The 20,983-nt window shown below is 39.3% G+C and overlaps 1 protein-coding gene across 1 annotated transcript; it reads left to right on the top strand.

Moving 5' to 3' along the window:
* The first annotated feature begins 271 nt into the window (after positions 1–271).
* RBP2 (retinol binding protein 2) lies at positions 272–20,534 on the top strand. The gene is made up of 4 exons (XM_089507756.1): positions 272–363; positions 5,610–5,788; positions 14,746–14,847; positions 20,411–20,534. Exons 1-4 carry the CDS (start codon positions 291–293, stop codon positions 20,459–20,461), a joined length of 405 nt encoding a protein of 134 aa, XP_089363882.1. The 5' UTR covers positions 272–290; the 3' UTR covers positions 20,462–20,534.
* The last annotated feature ends 449 nt before the right edge of the window (positions 20,535–20,983 follow it).

Consider the following 20,983-nt stretch of genomic DNA (forward strand, 5'->3'; position numbering starts at 1 on the left):
GCTGTCTTCCTGGCTTTTATCTTTTACAAAGGTTATTGCAAAATCATTTTCTTCTGACTTCTAGCCTCAGCAATCAATTTATTGTCGGTGTTCTGTCCTCTTGAACTTTGGTAATGAAAAGTAAAGTTCTGCTTATGTTATCTTGCTTGACCCTTAGACTTTATTATCTTGGAAACCATAACATTCACACAAAGAAATATAAAGGGACAGAATCACAGGATGCTCTCTTTTGCAGATCCCCTTCAGAGTTCTTTATCCGAGACATCCTTGGATTTAACCTCCTAACTGCAATGCCTGCTGATTACAATGGAACATGGGAAATGGAATCCAATGAAAACTTTGAAGGTTATATGGTTGCTTTAGGTAAATATAAAAAATAGATTTAATTCAGTATTAGACGTTGTCTTTAAAATATAATGGTCTAATCTAAACAATCTTACTTAAAAGTGAACTTAGGCAATACAATGTATTATACCAACTAGAAAGTAGATTTGGAATGCAGTCTAGTCTTTGACTTTTTAAAAAAGAGAGAGAAAGAAAGAAAAACTTGACAGCGCCATTCAAATGGTTTTTCTTGTTTTTCTTGTTCTTTATCTGGAAAAGCAGAGAGACCATTCAACAAGTAAGCAAATGTCAACAGCTGAAAGACAACACTGACCAAAATACAGGGACAGCTGGTGGCTTCCATGTCAGTGCAGCAAAAAAAAAAAAAAAAAAAAAGTTTCAGGTTTCAGTCTATTGTTAAATTTATTTGGAGATAGATTCAGCACTTTGGATAGTTACTTTAAATGCAGTTGATTCACCCCTCTATTGATATGGATGCCACTAGCTGCCACTTCCAAAATAATTTTCCAATTAATTGGAAAATTCACTAAGAGAGAATTTTATATGAAAAGATATATTACTCCCAGTTTGGCAAAAGACTGCAAAAGCACATAACCTCTGGAAAATTAAGACAACTTCTCTGGCCACAAACCCCAGAGTGACCACTTCTGAAACAGGAAACTGACGCTAAAGGTTACAGAGGTACCACAATCAATCTCATGAGTACATCTTTGTTTTATTTGGTACATACAGTTGTATCCCATCCTATACTACTGTATCTCAAGAAGACATGCAGATAGAATAAGTTTAAAACAATTTTGAACAAATTAACATTTAGAACAGCAGAGTGTAATGTAAACAATTTGAAAGAATATTAAACAATTTATCAACAAAAGCAAATCTTGTCTCTTAACATATATTGAGACAAGAACAGAAGAGTATATGTACATGAGCTGAGGGAAGAGATTCTTAACATTATGGACACACACACACACACAGAGGGCCATGCAATGAGGTGAATATGGAATAAACAGCATGCTTTAACTTGGATCTTACATGTTTGTACTACTTCCCAAAATTCTGTCACATTGTCCTTGCAATGACCCAGGAGCCGTAACACCTTGTCCTCAGCTGGTGTGTTTGCTCATAAAAGCTGGTCTGGTTGTAAATGGCTATGGTTGGCAGTCAGATTAAAAAATAAACATAAAACATAAAAGCACTGCCAAATTGCAATGCTGACAAAGTCATATAGGGCTAGCATGTTTTAATTCACTTACTTTCTTACTTATTTAATCACATCCTACATTTATAAACCACCTTTCTGCCAACACACAGCAGTTTACATAATAGCTTGCAATTTAAGATCCACAAATAAACTAGAAAAGAAGAGGAAACAGAAACATTTTGCAGTGTTTGTCATGTTATTGTTGGCACTGAACAGATGTTTGGTATAGTTTGCTCAATCAAATATGTGGAGATGCAAGACTGAATTTGGACTTGTTTCCCCACTTATTCTCATTAAGGGAAACCTGGATTCCTATTTCCTACACCTGCAAATAGTTATCAAAACCAAAAGTAACAAGCATGGTGGACTTGGGAATGCTTTGTTTTACAGGTTTACCTTGTATACACACAGGTATCTGTTGTATATATCTTCTCTGAACTGGGACCAGTACATATGTACAGTAGGATATAAATGTTTACTTATTGAATTCTTGAATTTGGGAACAAATAATTTCAAAGGTTTTCTCCTTGTTGGGTAAGATTAGGAGAAATTTTGAGCAATTTCAATAATTTTTCACATTTTGTGAAAAAAATGTTTGTACAGAAAGTGTATTTCCTTTGCAAAACACTATTTGTGCACAGAAAAAAGAAAAATATACTGCAAAGTAATTTGCAAGCAAGAAAATCAGTCACAAAAAGTCTTGGAATATAAAACAAATCTCATGGCAGTTTACCATTTTACTGACAGGGCAGTTTTGGAATATCCTTTTTCATTCAGGATAAGAAAACTGGCAAAGTATTCTTTGCATCCCTAGTATACAGTATGTGCTGTGATCAAAATATTATGCCATATTTTGGGGGTTTACATGTTCACTCACAAACATTTTGTGTTGTGTTCTCACTTGCACATATGTCTGCAGCCACTATGTTTTACTTTCCATTGGTTTACAAATCTAAGAATTATTTGTGTAGTTTGTATGACATTTTTATCAATTGCACTTCATAAAGACAAAATTGGAAGGATGGGTTCCTCACATTAAATTAAAAGCAAATACCATTTTAGAAGGGTAACAGTATTATGTTTTTTCAGTTTAACTGGTAGCTCAGGATTACTATAATAAATTCCACCATAGAAAAGTGGTTTTATCCTTACATGACAATGCCAAAACTAGACTATTCATATCAAAAAAGCTAAAGGATGATTTAACAAGCTGAGGCTTTTTATAGGGCAATTCTATACATTTCTATTCAGAGGTTAGCCCTGAGTAAGTTCAATAAGACTCAGAGAAGATATGCGTGTACCAATTTTCACTGCACATTTCTTGACAAAATGTGTAAGATATAATGTTTTCCAATGTACTTCAGTACCTATTCACAATCCACAGCAGCTACTACTACAGAGGGAAATGGAAAAGACAAGAACATGGCAATAATAGAGTAAATTGTTCTCAAGCTTCTGGCTGACTGAGATATAAAGGCATCCTGAATTCAAGGATGTGTTCACAGCCATCTTGGCATTTACTTTTTCCAGCTGATGAATTTGTCTGGTCCACCACTGATACCTCTGTAATGAAATATGTCAAGGAAGAAAGCAGGCCAATATTCTCTCTTCTTCATTTGACATTCTGCATGTCACCAATTTCCCCAAACATTTCTTATTCTTTTCATAAGACAAACACTAGAAAAGATTACCATATATAAGAGCAAAAATTATGGATTTTGATATGACCCATGGATAAATCGAGGGTAAAATTTAGGGCCATGTAACAAAGGATGTAAAGGATGAAGCAAAGGAAAACGATGCCAAAGAACTTACAGAATTACAGGAGGCATAACAATTTGTGCTCATATTAAAAGCTGGATTGATGAGAGGATAGAGGGAAGTCAGTGCTTCCAGGACAGGTTATTCTCTTACTTTTCATCAGGGGATGTTTCCTTTTCATGTGCATATATATCTATATCTATATCTATATCTATATAGATATGATTTAAAGTACTCACATTGACCCATGGATAAGTTGACTCAGGTTTTTGGGGTCACTTTTTTGACTAAAATTTCTAGACTTATACATGAATATATACAGTAGATAATGCAGGAAAACTTTAATTTTAAAATCCTACATTTTACGTAGCCCTATTTATGAATACCACTAGTAGCTTGGAAGCAATTTTTGCACAGCAAGATCAGAAGCAACAATGCTGTGGCTGCATGAGGATAGTCCCTGTTCCTGCCCACTTGATTTTTGCCTTTTCTTCCCACCTAAGTAGTTCTAGCATTCATATATGTATCCTGGCTGTCTTCCTGGGCTGAATCTTACGTGAATTACTGCCCATAAGAACAGCAAAAGGTGGTGAGGTTGCTGCCTCTGCTCTGTATTCCTGCTGCTAGTCAATCACTTGGAGAGGGCAATGAACAGGTAGAAACACAAAGCGATAGGAAGAGCAGCAAAGGCCAGGGTGCATTTGTAGAAGTTAGTGAGCTCCCTGCTGTGATATGAGTCTTTGGAGTTGTCTTATTAATACAGAAGACAGGGCAGAACTATGTTTGGCAAATCACAGCAATCCTAGAACTTTATCACACAAGGCTTTTAAGCCACCATAAAAGTTTGATAACAGCACCTTTGGCAATACCTATCACACACAACATCTTCCTCTCATCACTGCCTTGTCCTGGAAGCATGGTTAGCCCACACCTTTCAATTAACAGGAAAAAAACTGTCAATAAGATCCCAATAGTACTGTCTTATCACTAGCCCTCAGGTGCAATATCATCCTGTAGCAGTTCCAGGATTATGTACTCACATGGTGGCAGTGTCTCCTCCTCCCCTTGTCCCCTTTCCCCTTCACTATTCCGAAACAACTTTCTCCCCTACTTTTATTCATGTATTTGTTTTTTGTCAAACCAAATTCACATATCTCCAGCATTGCATTAAAAACACAAACACAAGTGTGTGCACACACAAATGAAAGGCATAGTGGGTAGGACATAGGGCAGGGAAGTAAGATTGAGAATGAGGATAAAAAAGAGTGTGTGGACAGCAACAGCCCAGTCACACTAATGAAGGGACATGCACTGGGGAGTGCTCCCAAACGGGTATGTATTCACTTCCCTTCATTGTCACGATTACAGCTAGAATGGAGATAGTGGGATAAACTGCTTAGAAATAAACAAGAGAAAATGGGTCAATGTGAAGGAGGGGAGTGAAAGAGAAGAGAGATTAGTGACAGTTGGGAATGGGGCAGAAGACCATCAATAAAGAGTTGTTTATGGAACACTTTAATTTCATTCTTGCAGAAAAAAGAGCAGGCCAAGGTCAGGGGGATTTGGGGCCCTATTGTTTCTCGTGTGGCTTAAAATGAATGCAGTTTGCTTGTATTATCTGTAAAGAGATGCAGAGCCTTATTTTCAGCATCCTCATTTGATTGATGAAATTACTGACAAATCTCTACCCATTATTTTCTTCTATAAAAAAATAGCTTGAGATGACATTTGGCTACGTGGGTTTCTTTTTATGTGTATCTCTCAAAAATAATTTCTCACAGCCAAATTTTCTGAGATATAGGCCCCACAGTGTTCCTGGATAATTATTTCCAAATATGTGCAAATGGGATTACATCCCTGTTTATGGATTATATTTAATTCCTGCCTTTTCTCAAATGAACCTGATGTGGTATGCATGATCTTCTCTCCCCATTTTTACTCTCAATATAATTCTTGAGAGGATAAGAGACAGTTACTAGCCCACGGTCACCCAGTGAACCTCAAAGCCTTCCTACTGTTAGCGCAACATACTGATTGCTCTACTAAACTGGTTCTTGGGCTAAAATCCAGTTTAAAATGGCAAGTGCATGCTATTTGAACAAAGTGGTCATTGCAATAGACAGCCCTTTCTGGAGCATACTTTTTCAAATACTGTTTGTGGTATTCCAGGAGGTAGGAGAATCCTCTAAGCCCCCCCCCCCCCCCATGTAACTTCTTTGCTCTATGACCTTTAGATAAATATTAACACAAATTTAGTTTGGGTGCCTTCTTTGCATTAATATCTTGGTCCATTCTACAGGCATAGATTTTGCTACCCGTAAAATTGCAAACCACCTGAAACAAACAAAAGAAATTATTCAAGAGGGAAACAACTTCAAGACAAAGACACTGAGTACTTTCCGGAACTATGAAGTGAATTATACTGTAGGAGAGGAATTTGAAGAGCACACCAAGGGGCTTGACAACCGACTGGTAAAGGTAGAAACCTATGATTTGTTTTCCATTTACACAGCAGTCAGCATCAGCATCTGATATTCAAGAAAACAGGTTGAAAGCAAATTAATAATGTTAAAGAAATGTTTATTTATAAAGAAGCAGTGATTTGCATTTCAAAATTTGGATGCAATCTGTGGGCATGTGTGTTTTTTGCAACTATTTATTTTAAATGTAAATCATGACAGTTTTTCAGGGTCGTGACAGCAAGACAGAATGAGACAGAATGACTTTTTTTTTTATCAGCTTTCAACTCTTCATGGTTCCTGATGCTTACATATCAGCAGTTCATCCCATACTACCCCACAAACTAAAGCAGACACAATCAATTGCTGCACTATCAATGCTTCTGGGCTACTGTGTACAGTCATTCCACTACAGTGACAACTTTTTCATTAATGCCTATGGTGACTCCCTGAAGTGCTCTGCTTCTGGTGTTCTGATTCTTTTTTCACCATGAGTGCACTCTGAATTTTCCATATCAGATATGATGCATGCCATCCAACATTTCACAGATGGAAACCAGGACACATGAGGCTAAGCAACATTAGAGTGTGGTCAAGATGGCTGAAGTATTAATAAGAAAAAATACACACACTAGAAGAATTGCAGCAGTTTGCTTTTTCCTGAGCCCACTAGATAGAGCAAGATTTTATCCTCTCACCTACCTTCCACCCTTCCTCTCAGCCTCCTAGGTTGAGTCAAACTACTTTTGCACTTTAAACTCAGCTTGTATTAATTGATGTAAACTGTGGATAAAGGGGAAATTGGGAAGGGGAGAGAGAAACTAGGACATTTTAACAGCAGCTGAAAAGGTGAAATGACAGAAGATTAACTGGAACAATCCCTGCCAAATTGGGATAGCTGGACTACATTTGGGATAAACCATACATGGGAGCTTATCACTCCACTTAAATAACCCAGTTTACCTAATCTGAATTCAAGCCCAAATTGGGAGGCAGCTGGGTCCTACCGCAAGGATTTTGCCGCCAAAGGCACCAGGCTAGTACAGCCCATCTGCAGCCTAGGTCCCAGGCAGGCTCCGGTGGCCTTATTTTGAAGCTGGGAGCTTTCCGATTTGGAAAAATAGCTATTGGAGCTCTTGTGGGACCCAAGCTGCAGCAGGGCTCTCCTAGCCTCGTGGTTTCAGTGGCAAAACCCTTGCAATAGGATGCGGCTGCCTCCTGATTTAGGCATGAATTTGAATGAGGTAAACTGGGTTATTTAAGCAGAGTGATAAACTCCATGGTAAGCTGTCAGGGCATCATTGTAGGTACTGGACTTAGAAAAGTTAGGTTTTGGATTACAATTTCCAGAACCCCCATTCACCCATCCAGACAACGCTATGCTGGCTGTAGGATTCTAAGACTGGCTGTTCATACAAACTTTTCAAGTTCTAGTGTTGCTTTCTCTCCAAGACAGCAATAAGGGACAAAGAGGGAAAGAATAAAGGAATGGATAGGATTCTTCACCTTCATCATAATAAGGCATTTGGTGTGGTGATGCTATATAAATGTAAATGCCAGTTTAAAATTAACAACTGTTTTAAAAAAAAAAATCAGTACAATTAAACTTGATTATAAATTGACTCAAGGGCTGTACAGATTGGCGGCACCCAGCTGCCTCTTCTTGCCCTGGAAGCAGGCTGTGGCAACCACACAAAGCAAAAAGAAGCCCCCAAAAGGGGCTCCTTTTTGCACCATAAAAGGGGCCTCATAAGTACTGCAGTGTGGCATTATGACACTCTTTGTGTGCAGCGCTGTCCGGGTGCTGTGCATGAGGGATGTCATCTAGACGGGTGCGCACCATAATTGTGCCCCAGCAAAGAAAGAAATGCTTGGAGCATGTGAATGCTCAGCCCTACCACAGCCCTATCGCGCACACAGGCCGGCATAAACTGCCAGTCTGTTGAGCCCCTTAGACTTTTTAGTATAGTAATGATTAGCTGTTTGTGAGAGCCAGCGTGGTATAGTGGTTTGAGCATTGAACTGCAACTCTGGAAACCAAGGTTCAAATCCCTATTCAGACATGAATACACACTAGAAGACCTTGGCCAAGTCACACTCTCTTAGCCTCCGAGAAAGGCAAAGACAAATCCCCTCTGAACAGATCTTTCCAAGGAAATCACATGATAGACTTGCCTTAAGGTCACCATAAGTTGGAAATGACTTGAAGACACACAAACCATGTGTTAACCTTTTCTATCAACTTTCTTATCTTTGAGCAAAATAAAATAAAGACAAGAGCTAGATGGCTCCAGGTTATCTGACTCTCACCACTCTAGCATCTAACAATAACATCTCAGTGGCATTGCTGTGGGGTTCTGTAAACAGATCTCATCAGACAAAAACCAGCTCCATTCTCCCTGCTGTGTAATGCTGTCAAAAGTGATTTCTGAGAGATTCCTGAGCAGAGATTTTCAGGCTTCAGAAAGCTAGAGACATCCTGAATTTGACGTTCTTGTTGTAGGCCTTCAAATCACTATTTAAGATGACTCTAAGGTGGACGTATCACAAGTTTTATTGGCAAATTTCTTTAGAGGGGGGTTGCCATTGCCATCCACTGAAGCTGAGTGAACATGACTTGCCCAAGGTCACTCAGTGGAATTATCTGTCAAAGCTGGGATTTGAACCCTAGTCTCCAGAGTCTTAGTACAACACTGAACCTTTTACACTATGCTGACTCTGAAGCTATTCCTTAAGAGAACTGGAGAGCTAGCTGAATGTTGGTACAGCTGCAACACCATTCACTGAGGACAGGGAGAAAAAAAGCAGAGCTTTGTAACATTATTATACAGGGACAGTGGAGGGGATGATTTTTTTTCCTGGGCGCTTTGACAACAATACAAAACAGGCTGCTCTTGTTATATCGAGACACAATGGTACTCTTGCTATCTTGAACTCTGGCCACTGAGTAATTTCTAGAACAGCATATTCAAAGATGGGAAAGAGTAGCAGGTTAAAACAGCTAATCAACTGAACATTATCCCAGCAAACTGGAGTGGCAGGTCATATGCTTAATGCAAATACTTAGAAAATTTGGAGAAGGCAAGCATCAGCTTAGAAAAGGTATGTATACCCCCCTTTTCTCTCAAACAGGAAAGAATACCTCTCAAATTCAATGTAACAATGTATCTAAGCCAAAGCAAGTGCTGAAATCAGTACAACAGTGCTGTGATAATGAGATAAATCATCTGTATAATGAACCATAGAATCAGATGATCAAATACTTCTGAAGTGAACATTCTTTGAAGTAGGAGCATGACTCACCAAACCATAAAAATCAAGAAAAAGACCCGGGGGGTTGGGTTGATGTTCAGACTTAGTTAAAGTACAAATATTTTAAAATCCATAATGTAGTTTACATCCATGGGTATAGATCAATCTTGTGCAATTCTCTTTCAAAGACTATTTATTAATATTATTTAAGTTGTTTCTGTTAACAAATAAATATCTGGACAGTTGAGTTTTGTTTTTGTTTTTTAACCAATTCAGGCTTTGCTATCCTTGCAGCTGTAAAAATGTAACCTTTTCTATCATAATTTTCTTGTAAGAACCAGAGATAATGGAAGAACTAGAGAAGGCTTTAATGTATGGGACAAGGGGAGACTAAGCTTTCCTATTATCAACTTAAAGAAAAGCTTATTCTTCTGGTTGTTCTGTCTGCTTGACAGGGAGATTTTGCATTACCATTCTCTGGATGGCTCATTGCACTGCACTGTATTGATACGTTCTATAGGAGACACTGGACAAATCTATAGCAGCATTTTTATTTTACTGGCTTCCGACATGTACTGAGTGTAAGGAAAACCCTTCACACTGGCCACAAGATCTCATTTCCCATGTATCAGTTTTTACAATACGTACATTTCTGCATTGGACTGAGTGTTATTCCTGATTTTAATCAGTGTAAAACAGAATGAAAAGAGATCTAATGTAAGCTGTGGCCATATGGCTCCCTGTAACATCTACAGAACAAAATGGTAAACATTACAGTTGTCTAATTATCTTTTTTGCAAGAAAGATGGAGAAAAATTTGCTACTCATAGTCAACATCTCCCCTATCATCTATGACCTTTCTATACCCTGACATCACAGTACGTTGCTTATACCTCTGTCAAAGCCATCCTTTATCAGTGCTATCTAGCAACAAAACTGTCTCTTCCCTGAACTTTCTGCAACCTCAATTTTCTCCTCCTATCTCACTGCTGTTATCTGACAGAGAGAAGAAAAGGCATCCTATTTCTCTTATAATTCTACCCCATTTCTTATCGGCATGATTTCTATCCAACATTCCCACACCAGCACACTGCTATTTTTGCAGGAATAGCAGGAATTAATTATATTTAAGAGAGCCATTCTGCACCTCTGCACTTTTTCAATGCAGACATGTGGGAAGTTGCTAGACAGCCGTAGGCTGTGCAGAGGTTATGTTTTCTCTCACTCACGGTTGTAGTGAAAAGAGCTAACAAAAAAGAGAGAGAAAGAACATTCAAAACATTCAAAGCACCATACAAAGAAGCCCTCAGGTATATATCACCACTATTATATCCATGCAAAGTTCCTCTTCTTTTTCTGAACTACACTGCTTTGTTGCTGAAACTACACCACTACTGATAGCAGAATGGGATTGCTGCTATCATAGACTGCCCTACAACTGACAGCAGTATGGGATTCATGTGGCCAAATGTTCTTAGAATGCAAGTCCCAGCACTCCTAGCTAGTACAATGAGAAGTGAGGAATATGAGGACTTGCAGCCCAAGAACATCGAGGGTGGTGGTGGGGGGACTACATGATTCTCCCTCAGGCCTAAATCCAATCAATAGGAATTTACATATGTCTTGATTTACCAGATTCCCATTGATTCAGTAGTCTACTTTAGTTGGGATTAACAACTGGATTTAGGTTGTTACATTTACATTACGGCCATTAGAAGATGTACTTGAAAAAGGCCACTCTATAGATGCCCTCTATTTGAATGACTATTCAGAGAGGAGAGACCTTGAAATGTAATTGTCACAGTTTCCTCCCCAAGAATTCTTAGAACAGTAATCCAGGCTAAGTACTAAAAATGATCAGTACCTAGGATTCAGGACTTGTACTCTGATTAGTGTTGGAACAACTAAAAAATAAAGTGAGAAAGAAAAGTGTGGTAAATACTAATATAAAAACTTACTTATAGGAGAATATAATGATAATTACACATAACCACAAAAGAAGAAATCTTTTTTTATCACTGATAAACCTGACATATATTTATATAAAATGTGTGTTTAATTCATAAATACACCCAATTTTTGACGTAAATATTATGGCCAGAATTCACTAAGGCATTTATGAACATGTAACCACCATAGTTACTTAGCTATATAATATCTCCCAGCCCAGCCCTCCAATCACCACTTCCAAGGCAACAGCTGCAGCAAGGGACTGTGGTCTGTGAACCTACTGAGCAGGAAGCAACTGACTCGCATTTCCACCCCCTCCCATGAGCAATCTCTGCTGCAACTGGCAGAAGCAAAATCCCTGTCATAATCCCTCCTTATACCAAAAAATAACTCATAAGGGGGTTGGGGGGTTGGGACCCTCTTTATATGAGAAATCACTCATACAAGGTGGGTTGAGGCCATCAGCTAGCTGCTTCCTGGTTAAGAAGCACTTCCCATTGATCACAACAGTTGCTACCCCATAAATGGGATTAGGAGACTTTCACATTCTATGTATCCGCTAAATTAGGGAATACATAGGAATCTTGAATATGAAACATTCACAAATGTGTAAATCTGGATTTGTAACAATGGGCTTCTCCCATTATTTAGGCAACACAGCTGAGGGGTAGACTCCCCTCTCCATGTAACAAAGGAGTTTATCGCACACATGTTTGTAAACATTCCGAGGTCTCAGTGGTAACGGAACGGAACGGATTTTATCGCATACCCTCGTTACCAAGACGTTTGCAATGGGTTCCCGTTCCGTTCCATTCGCGTAGAATGTCCCCGACGCTTCTCTTCCGTCCTCCCTCATCAGTAAACGTTATGAGAACGGAAAATCCTCTGTGTGCGATATCCTAGGCATTCCAATTGCATCCCCGTCCGATCCCTACAGTTATGACGGGCCATCATGATATCTTTCCTTTACCAGGTTCCCTTGCAAGATGTTTTAACAACATTCATTCCTCAAAATTATAGAACATCTAGACATGTCTCTATATGAAAAATAAAGCAGGAAACAGTGTTTGATACCAGAAAAAGTACTTCTACCAGATCAAAAAAAAATTGAACGTTTCATGCGGAAATGTGTCTCCCACATGTCATCATCCCACAAAGTCATCACCTCTTCACGCCACCAATTCTTCCTAAGAATTGGACGTAACCACCATCTCTGAGGTGATGGAAATGTGGATAGCCATTCAAGGAGATCTGTGGGGGTGCGTCCTCTACATCCATGAGCTCAGCAAGGGCATCTCTGAGAGCAACTTTTTAAAAAAAACAAGCGGTACATAAGTGTCCTCCTTCTTCTCTGTTCCTGCTCCATTATCAGGTAACAGGAGATGGTATGGAGAAGGACCAAAACATGAGAATCCATCTTAGGATAGAACACACATGGAACGAGAATGCCCCAAGCTCCCTTTGAAAACCGCACGCAATTTTCTTTGTAAACTGCACATGCGCAAAGTCAGGGGATGGTTGGGGCGTCATCGGGATGGGACCTGGCTGTGCGGTGATATCCGTTCACAGCGAGGCCCAAAAACGACAACAGGTCATTTTCTCCATTAGCGGTGTGCGATAGCAATCATTCTTTTCTCATTCACATAACGCTAAGAAGACTTAATGCGATAGTGTTTGTCCTCAGCCCATTTCCTGATCTGTCCGCCTTGTCAACAGGAACAGAATGGGAAAACTGTGAGTGCGATAAGGTTCAAAGAGTTAAGGAGGTGATGGTATTAAGTTGTATTTATTGGAGTTAGCATCATGAACTTGTCACAGGGCAGCTAAGATAGATGGCCTCTGGAGATCCCATCCAGCACATGCAGAATGAGGAGAGGACTACAAGATCTCGACAAGAGAGCTTATTGTATGAACTTTAAAACTGGCTCAAGCTTCCTGGGTTGCAGCCAGGCTGCGGGATGGAGGTGGGGATGATCGCATGATAAATCGCCACCTAATTGCCAGCTGCCATTAGCCAGGGTCCCAGCTGTGCTCCACTAGCACTTTTTAGAAGCCAGATAGCTTCTCACTTTCAAAAAGTGCTGATGGGTGCGACTGGGATCCAGCTTTGACCTGGGCTGATGACAGCCAGTGATTAGACAGCGATTTAGCATGTGACAAACCTGCTTCCATCCTGCATTCCGGCTGCAGCCCAGGACACTTGAGCCAGTTTTATAATTCATGCAATAAGCTCCAAGGTTACACATTCCTAACTCCCTTAGTGAATTCTGGTCAACAATTTAAATAGGTATACAATACATTTCACCACAATGGGGAAGACCATTACAACTGGCCTGTGCATCTGCTCAGTTTGCAATGCAGCTGACTTAGTTTGCTATCTAACTTCAAAGCCACTGCTCTCCCTTCTGAGTTAAATGGGATTTGAATTAGACAGTCCTTCAACAAGAGGACCCCTCTACATAGAAATGTTCTTCCCTGTAACATATCAGTATGCAAGAGGATCTTGTAGCACCTTTGAGACTGTGTAAAAGACATTGTAGCATAAGCTTTTGTAGAGCTAGTCTGCGTCTTCAGATCTCAAAGGTGCTACAAGATCCCTTTCCATACTGATATTCCAGATTAATATGGCTATGTCTCTGAATTCTATCCACTGTAATATAGTGCATCAATCAATGTCACACTGAGCATCTAACACAACAGTGTACTTGTCTTGCTACCTAATTATGGTGCATTGTGTTGTATATCTATTCAAGTCAAAGTTATTAGTCCAAAATTTGCAAGCATTCATATATATTAGCATATTAAACAAGTATTAAACATATAGTAAATGAATTTTGTTAAATCTATACTTGGTGATATGTAGGTGGCCAACTCAAGGAATGACATCTCAGTCATATACACCAACTGTAGCCCTTTGCCATTATTTGATCATTGTATGGTTGAGCCTTCCCTTCCCAAATCTTTCATCATAAACCTTTTGTTCTATAATAATAAATAAAAATTGTATTTCTATCCTGCTTTTTGCCAAGCAATCAAAGCGGCGTACAACAGGTTAAAATACATCCATATATACATAATACCCCCCTTAAAACAAGATTAAACAATGTAAGATTAAAAACTACACATTAAAACCAACTAAGCTAAATAAAAATCATCATGGGCAGAATTTACTGAATGGGAAGTCTTATTTGTGGCCGAGCATTTTATTCCGGGAAGTCAAAATATAAAATCATGAGTAAAGTTGTTCACATATGAAAAAGTTGTTCGTATATAGAAAAAATGCATACCGTGGGTGGGTGGGTGGGTGGGTTAGGACAGTTAATGTACTATATCAGAGTGGGAATTATGTAGCCCTCAGTTAGCATTCTCACCATTGGCTATGCTGGTTTAAAGCTACTAAGAGTTGAATTCTAACACCATCTGAGAGGCTGCATCATTGCTTTTTGAAGTGATCCATGATTTTCCTGTTATACGCTTTTGTTGTTGTCTTCTTTTGAAAGAACAGAATAATGCAAATTTGTCTGTATATATTAAGTGTCATTTGTGTCAAATGAAATAGCTTGGAATTGGAAACATAAAACACTTTAAATAAGGTTGTTGATTTTCCACTTAAATTTGGGGGCGTTTGTAGAGGTAGCTATATGGGATAATATTGTTACAGTATTTTCCCCCATGGCCTGCCACTGTGTCATCTTGTTTCCAGTTTGGTTTGATTTGTTTTCAGTCCTTAAATTTTATAGAATGTTATTGAATTTTATCATTTGATCCTTGCAGACACTAGTGAGCTGGGATGGTGATAAACTAGTCTGTGTCCAGAAAGGTGAAAAGAAAAATAGAGGATGGAAACATTGGATTGAAGGAGACAAACTGCATCTGGTAAGAGCTGAAATAATTGATTCAGCATGTATGCCAATGGTTACACTGCAGTTAGGTTCTATTACTTTCCCAAGGAGTATTAATACTCATTCAGCTTTTGTGGTTCGATGAAAAGGCATTTTGAGACTGGTTCAGTACCTCCTGGATCTGTCCAGGGATCTTGTAGCATCTTTGGGCTTTATCACATTTTAAAAAGAAAGATAAAAGGCAGCAAAACAGAAGCAACTTCTGTCTTACCTTCCTGCATGATATCATAGTACTTCTGTTCTCTCTCCAGAGGAAGCCAATCATAAATGTATGGCTTTTGCCAAAAAAAATTTCCAGCAGGACAAAAGCCATGCATTTATAATCATCTCCCTCAACAGTAGAATGAAAGTGCTTCATAGACATGTAGGAAGATAAGCCAGAAGCTGCTTCTGTTTTGCTGCCTTTAATCTTTCTTTTGAAATAAGACAAACTGTGTAGAAGAGGATATTCCAGACTAATATGGCTATGGTCCAAAGCACACTGCAGTAATAATCCAGGACAAGACTTCTTTAACTGCCCTGGCTCAATGCTAGGGAATCCTGGGAATCATAGTTTATTGTGGAATCAGAACTCTGACAGGGAGGGCTAAATGTCTCACAAAACTACAGTTCCCAAATTCCCTAGCATTGAGCCAGGGCAGTTAAAGCGGTCTCAAACTGGATTATTTGTGCAGAGTGTTTTGGACCATAGTCTCTGAATTCCTTCCTGTTCATTATTCTTTGTTTTTCATCCTCCACTTGTTTAAGTGTTGATCCATAGTACTGTATGAATATCGGAAACATCAAGATTTGTTTATTGGCCCATCCATGCTACCCTGAGCTATTTGGATGAAGGATGGCTTACAAATATTTATTTTAGATGTAAGGGCATTTCTAGACCACCTTTTGGTCTGGAGAATGGTTCCAAAAGCAGGTTACAATAATATTTAAAGAACAGAGAAGCTGCTATGACATATTTGTTTGTTTGTTTGTTTGTTTATCTGTTTATTTATTTAATTTATATCCCTCCTTTCTCCCGTATGGGACCCAAAGCAGCTTAATATGGTAGAATGGGTTAAAAATGATAGACCACAGGATTTGTAAGGAGAAGATGCCAGATTCATTTCACACAATATGCTAGTTAGGTATGGGAGGGAAAAAAATCCTACCTGAAACTTTGGAGAGTTGCTGCCAGCCAGTGTTAACAATACTATACTAAAAGAAGGAAGAGTCTGCTTTAGTACTAAGCATGTTATTAAGATCCAGAAGGAGTGAAGCCATTAAAAATTCAACACATAAATTTTAAAAATGCAAATAAAGTATATTTTTACCACCTCCGAAGAGGGTGCAAATCAAACTTGGTGGTGGTGTGTGTGTGTGTGTCTTGTCTTGTCTTGTTTTTTGCATAACTGGAGTCCTGTCACAGACAATAATAATAATAATAATAATAATACATTTTTATTTATATACCGCCCTGTGGCGAACCAATCCGGGCAGTTTACAACATTAAAATAACATACAGCATAAAAACAATATATTTCCCTCCCCCCTTAAAGAGTTATTAAACTGCATATCTAATTTAAAACCACAATAACTAGTTAAAATAACAATAAATTAAACAAAATAATACCAACCAATAAACCACTGCAACTTCAGTTCTAAAGAAAAGAAAAGGGGGCTTTGGAGACATTACTGAGGAGGGGGGAGATACTGAGGCCGGGATATTTCAGTCTGGGAAGGCCTGCCTGAAGAGATCCGTCTTGACAGCCTTTTTGAAGCTGTCCAAAGATGTTAATTGACGGATCTCGTCCGGCAGGTCCTTGTGTCATGTTATTTCAGGTGCAGATGATAAACCAAAGTCTGAGAAAATTATTATAGGAAAATTCATATGGGACAAGGTGGTCTTTCCCATATCCTGAACCCAAAAGATTTAAAGGCAATTGGAACTTGTCCTGGAAACAAATTTAGAACTCTAAAAGATGGTCTGAAAAACAATCAACAGGGGGAAAAATATCCTGGCTGCTACATTTTGCAATAAATGTATCAAATAAATAAATGATCCAATTATGGATCAAAGAAATGCTTATTAAACTCTATTCTGCAATAAAATATGATAATGGGAAAGCTTCTCAGACTATAAGGGTGCTTCAGTGCTACCAAAGTAGCGTGATTAAATTTGTGACCCTTTGCTAGGAAGAGTCCTAGCCATTAGGCAGATGTAGGTTTCTATCTTGGGCAACAGGTGCGAGTGAGCAGCTGTGGCAGCCTTCCATCTATTCTTGGCAAGACCTCATGTCTCTTCCCTCTCTTTCCCAGAATGTCCCCACAAAAAATTGTCTTACAGCCACCCTGAGGTACAGTGAAAGAGCCCTTTCCATTATCAGTGCTGAAGAAAAAATCAGCTACCAATCCAGTTTGCTTCTGTACATGGCATGGAGGGAGGCCATTCTGCCCTTCCTTTCAGACAGCAGAATCTATTGGGGCTGTCATGCCCTCATTTGTTCATCACCACTGACCTCCAAGCTCTTGATTGTTTTGAACACTTTTCCGAAATCATGACATTTCAGTAATTAGTTTGTTTCCATTCAGCAACCCACACCAGTAACTGTAGTTGAAAATGAAAATTATAGCAACAATTGACAAGAATATCTATTGCAGGAGACACGTGGTGCTGTAATAGGATTTAAATATGGGGGAAAAAATACTGCACAAAACCCAAAAAGAATCCGCTCCTTCCGGGTGCCCAGTTCAGGATAATTGCAGTAGCCCAGACTGGGACTAGGCACATATGGTTGCCACAGTTCTGACACAAATGGTGCCGCCGTGGTCCCACCACAATCCTTTTGGCTGATCTGCTTCAAGCCATAGACTATAGATTTTCATGCCAGCACTTACCTTGGAGTAAGCACTGATAAACTCTGGTAAAACATTTAGGAAGCATGTGTGTGTGAAAGCCTGACACGCTTCCTAAACATCAGGGAATCATTTGGGGAGCAGTCATTTCCCATTAACGGAAACTTTGCATTAATGGGAAATGACTGCTCCCTAAATGATTCAGTGACAATGGAGGTGAGGGGATGATTCCCTGACGTTTAGGAAGCACATCAGGCTTTCACATACACATGCTTCCTAAATGTTTTACCAGCATTTTACCAGTGCTTACCCCATGGTAAGTGCTGGTATGAAAATCTTCAAAGCTGCAAAAATATTCCTTCAAAAATATTTCCACTGAAAAGGTGCTCTCTCTTGTAGCCACGTATTTGAGGTCACTAGGCAGGATACCTAAAGAACGGCATAGACTGGGACCTAATGGTCCAGATAAATAAATATAGAAGACCACAGCCTGGTCCCAAACTGTTGAGCAGGGCTTCACTAGGGGTGCTATCACTCAGTGTGGTGACTCATGGTATCACTCTCCCATTGATCTCTTCCCATACAACACCATACACAATCTTTAGTAATGCTTTTTGTACTAATGATACTCATAGGCGGGTTACACACCGCCATTAAAATACGCGCGGAGCTTCCGCACCTCCCTAACCCTAATACGGGCTCTGCGCATAAAAAATGACGGCGGCCGTTCCAGACGGCCACCACCATACAGGGCAGCGCGGATGTGACTTCCTCACTCCGTGCCAGGGCGCCTAGTGTGCCCTTAGCGCGGACCAGGAAGGAGCTCCGTTTCGGAGCTCCTTCCTGGTTTGCGTCGCTGCTTTGCGTCGCTGGGCGCAGCCTTCAGATGGCTGCGCCCAGCAAAGCAAGGGAGAAAGGGGCCAAGCGGCCCCTTTCTCCTTCTCCCTGCCGCCGCGGGGTGTCCTTGGGGCTTGAAGCCCCAAGGACACCCCTTTTCAGGCTGCGGGGAAGCAGCGTTTTGCCGCTTCCCCGCAGCCTGAAAAGCGGCGGATCGGGGCCTCAGCGGCTGCCGTTCTGGCAGCTGAGGCCCTGTTACACTGAGGAAAGGGGCGGGTACAGACCGCCCCAAATGGGCGGTCTGTAACCCGCCATAAATAATAATTCCTATATATCACTTAATGCAGTGGCAATGGTTATGATATAGACAACTAGCAAAATTATGATTATACCTTTAAATCACAATATCATACACGCAGCCTAAATGTATTTGCATGTACATTGTTTCATGTGGCTAAAGTGAAAAATTGGTAAGATGTGATGTTTTAAAGAAAATTTTAAAAGAATTAAAAAATATTTTTTTAAAAAAATTAAAAACCTGGGGCCTCTTCTTTTTCCTCCCATTGAGCCTCATCCCACTCACACCATCTATAGGGCGTAGATAGGACGAGCTATTGGGGCTTGTACCTCCTTAGTCCTGGGCCAATTGCAGTTATGTTCTTCTATTTATTTTTAAGCCAGATATTGCTTGAAGTTTCAGACATTTTAATAAGTAGTCTGAGGATTAATGGTATTCTCTGTAGTCTGACATCCAAGTACTAACTAGGTCCACCTTCTAAAACTAGAGGAGATTGGCTGTGTTGAAGACTGGTATGGTGGCACTACTGTGTACTGCAGGACTTAAGGTGTTTGAGGGTTTTAAAATTAAATTAAAAGCCTAGTGGCAGGACTATGAGACTAATTATATAATTTGTGATGTTTTGACTTTTATCCTTGTCATAGGCCTCTAAGATAGATCTTTATTCCCAATTTACAGATGAAAAAACACTATTGGCTTCCTTCCTCATATTCAGTTAATCACAAAAATATATTTTTTGCAAAATCCTCTTAGAATATGCCACTGCTGTTTTGTAATCCTATCTCTGTTATTGTTGTTGCAAACGAAAGTCTGCATAATCCACATCCATACAAAACTGATTATTTGCCAACATTGTGGCTCCAGGAGTAAGGGATTAATTTTGCATGTTTACAGTAACAAGTGTAAACATGTCCATCTATACTTTGGCCCTAAAGTTTTTGTGACATGCTTTCACTTATACTACATGCACACACTTACACACAAGTATAAAGCTGTATTAAAAACATGTTGGGTTGATGCCATCCCTGCAGAAACCATTATCTTCTGTTCTGTGGCAGACAATTTCTTTTATTACAAACCACATTCAAAATTTGCCCATAACCTCATTGACTAGATTTGTAACAGATGGTATAACCTTCAAAGTTAAGATCCACATTCTGCAAACACTGGGTCGAAAAACCAAAGTGCTACACTTACCTCCTGTTATCTTTAAAGCTTTTCCTTCTCCCCTTTTGCAATTTCCTTGTTGCTTCAGTGAGTTTAATAAATTACAGTATGTGGTTAATAATAGACTATGCAATGCCCCGCTGTTACAGAGCAATTTCCATGCATTTTTCATTTTTATCCTTTTTAAAACTTGATTCAAGTGTCAAAATCTAATTACTGCATCCTGTAGTGCTTGTTGGCTGATTGGTTACGTAAAATATGCTGCTCTTTTCCTGTTAATAGCCCACCTTCACTGTTAATGCAACAGCTGAGCTGTTTAATCTTTGGGTTTTGGAGGGAGGTAGTGAATATAAGAAATACAAGTGTAAACTGTTTGGACTTACCAATGGTTTTAATGTTACAGGAGCTGACATGTGAAGACCAGGTGTGCCATCAAATCTTCAAGAAAAAATAAATGGATTGTGATCTGATACACCTGTGCAATGTATATTACATGGCTTGCTATCCTATAAAATAAAATAAAACCTAATCTTGATATTGCCAGAGAACTTTTGCTCTGTGAAGTAAGGGGAAATGTTTAATATAACATCATACACTAACTTTAAAAAAAATGTTTTCTGACCAGTGGAAATCTTGGTCATCTAATTTGTTCTTTTCTCTTTCTCAAACACTGGTGTTTTGTTTTTTTCAGCTACCAAAGAAAGGTCCTCCAGCAGCAATGCAAAAATAAATAAACACAGTTAATCTTGACAATGGCACATCATTCTAATACACTTTGATTATGTCTGAAGGCACAATCAGTATGCACTGTATTCACCCACAAACACAGCTCACACATTTAGTTCTGAGTTATCAAGTCCCTATCAAGTGCCAGAATTGCGTGGTTTGAAAAGGCCCTGAATTACTCTGTGAGTCTAAGAACTTTACTACATGTCCCTCAGTGTCACTTCAGTCTCATCACAATAATGTTATTAAT

Source organism: Sceloporus occidentalis, unplaced genomic scaffold (assembly GCF_023333645.1).
Source record: "Sceloporus occidentalis isolate IW3139 unplaced genomic scaffold, rSceOcc1.0.p SCAF_2, whole genome shotgun sequence".
NCBI classification, from domain to species: domain Eukaryota; kingdom Metazoa; phylum Chordata; class Lepidosauria; order Squamata; family Phrynosomatidae; genus Sceloporus; species Sceloporus occidentalis.

Coding starts and splice junctions, on each gene's coding strand:
- RBP2 (XM_089507756.1), top strand. CDS start 291: ATGCCTGCTGATTACAATGGAACATGGGAAATGGAATCCAATGAAAAC. Junction 364..5,609: donor AGGTTATATGGTTGCTTTAG/GTAAATATAAAA, acceptor TCCATTCTACAG/GCATAGATTTTGCTACCCGT. Junction 14,848..20,410: donor AAGGAGACAAACTGCATCTG/GTAAGAGCTGAA, acceptor TTAATGTTACAG/GAGCTGACATGTGAAGACCA.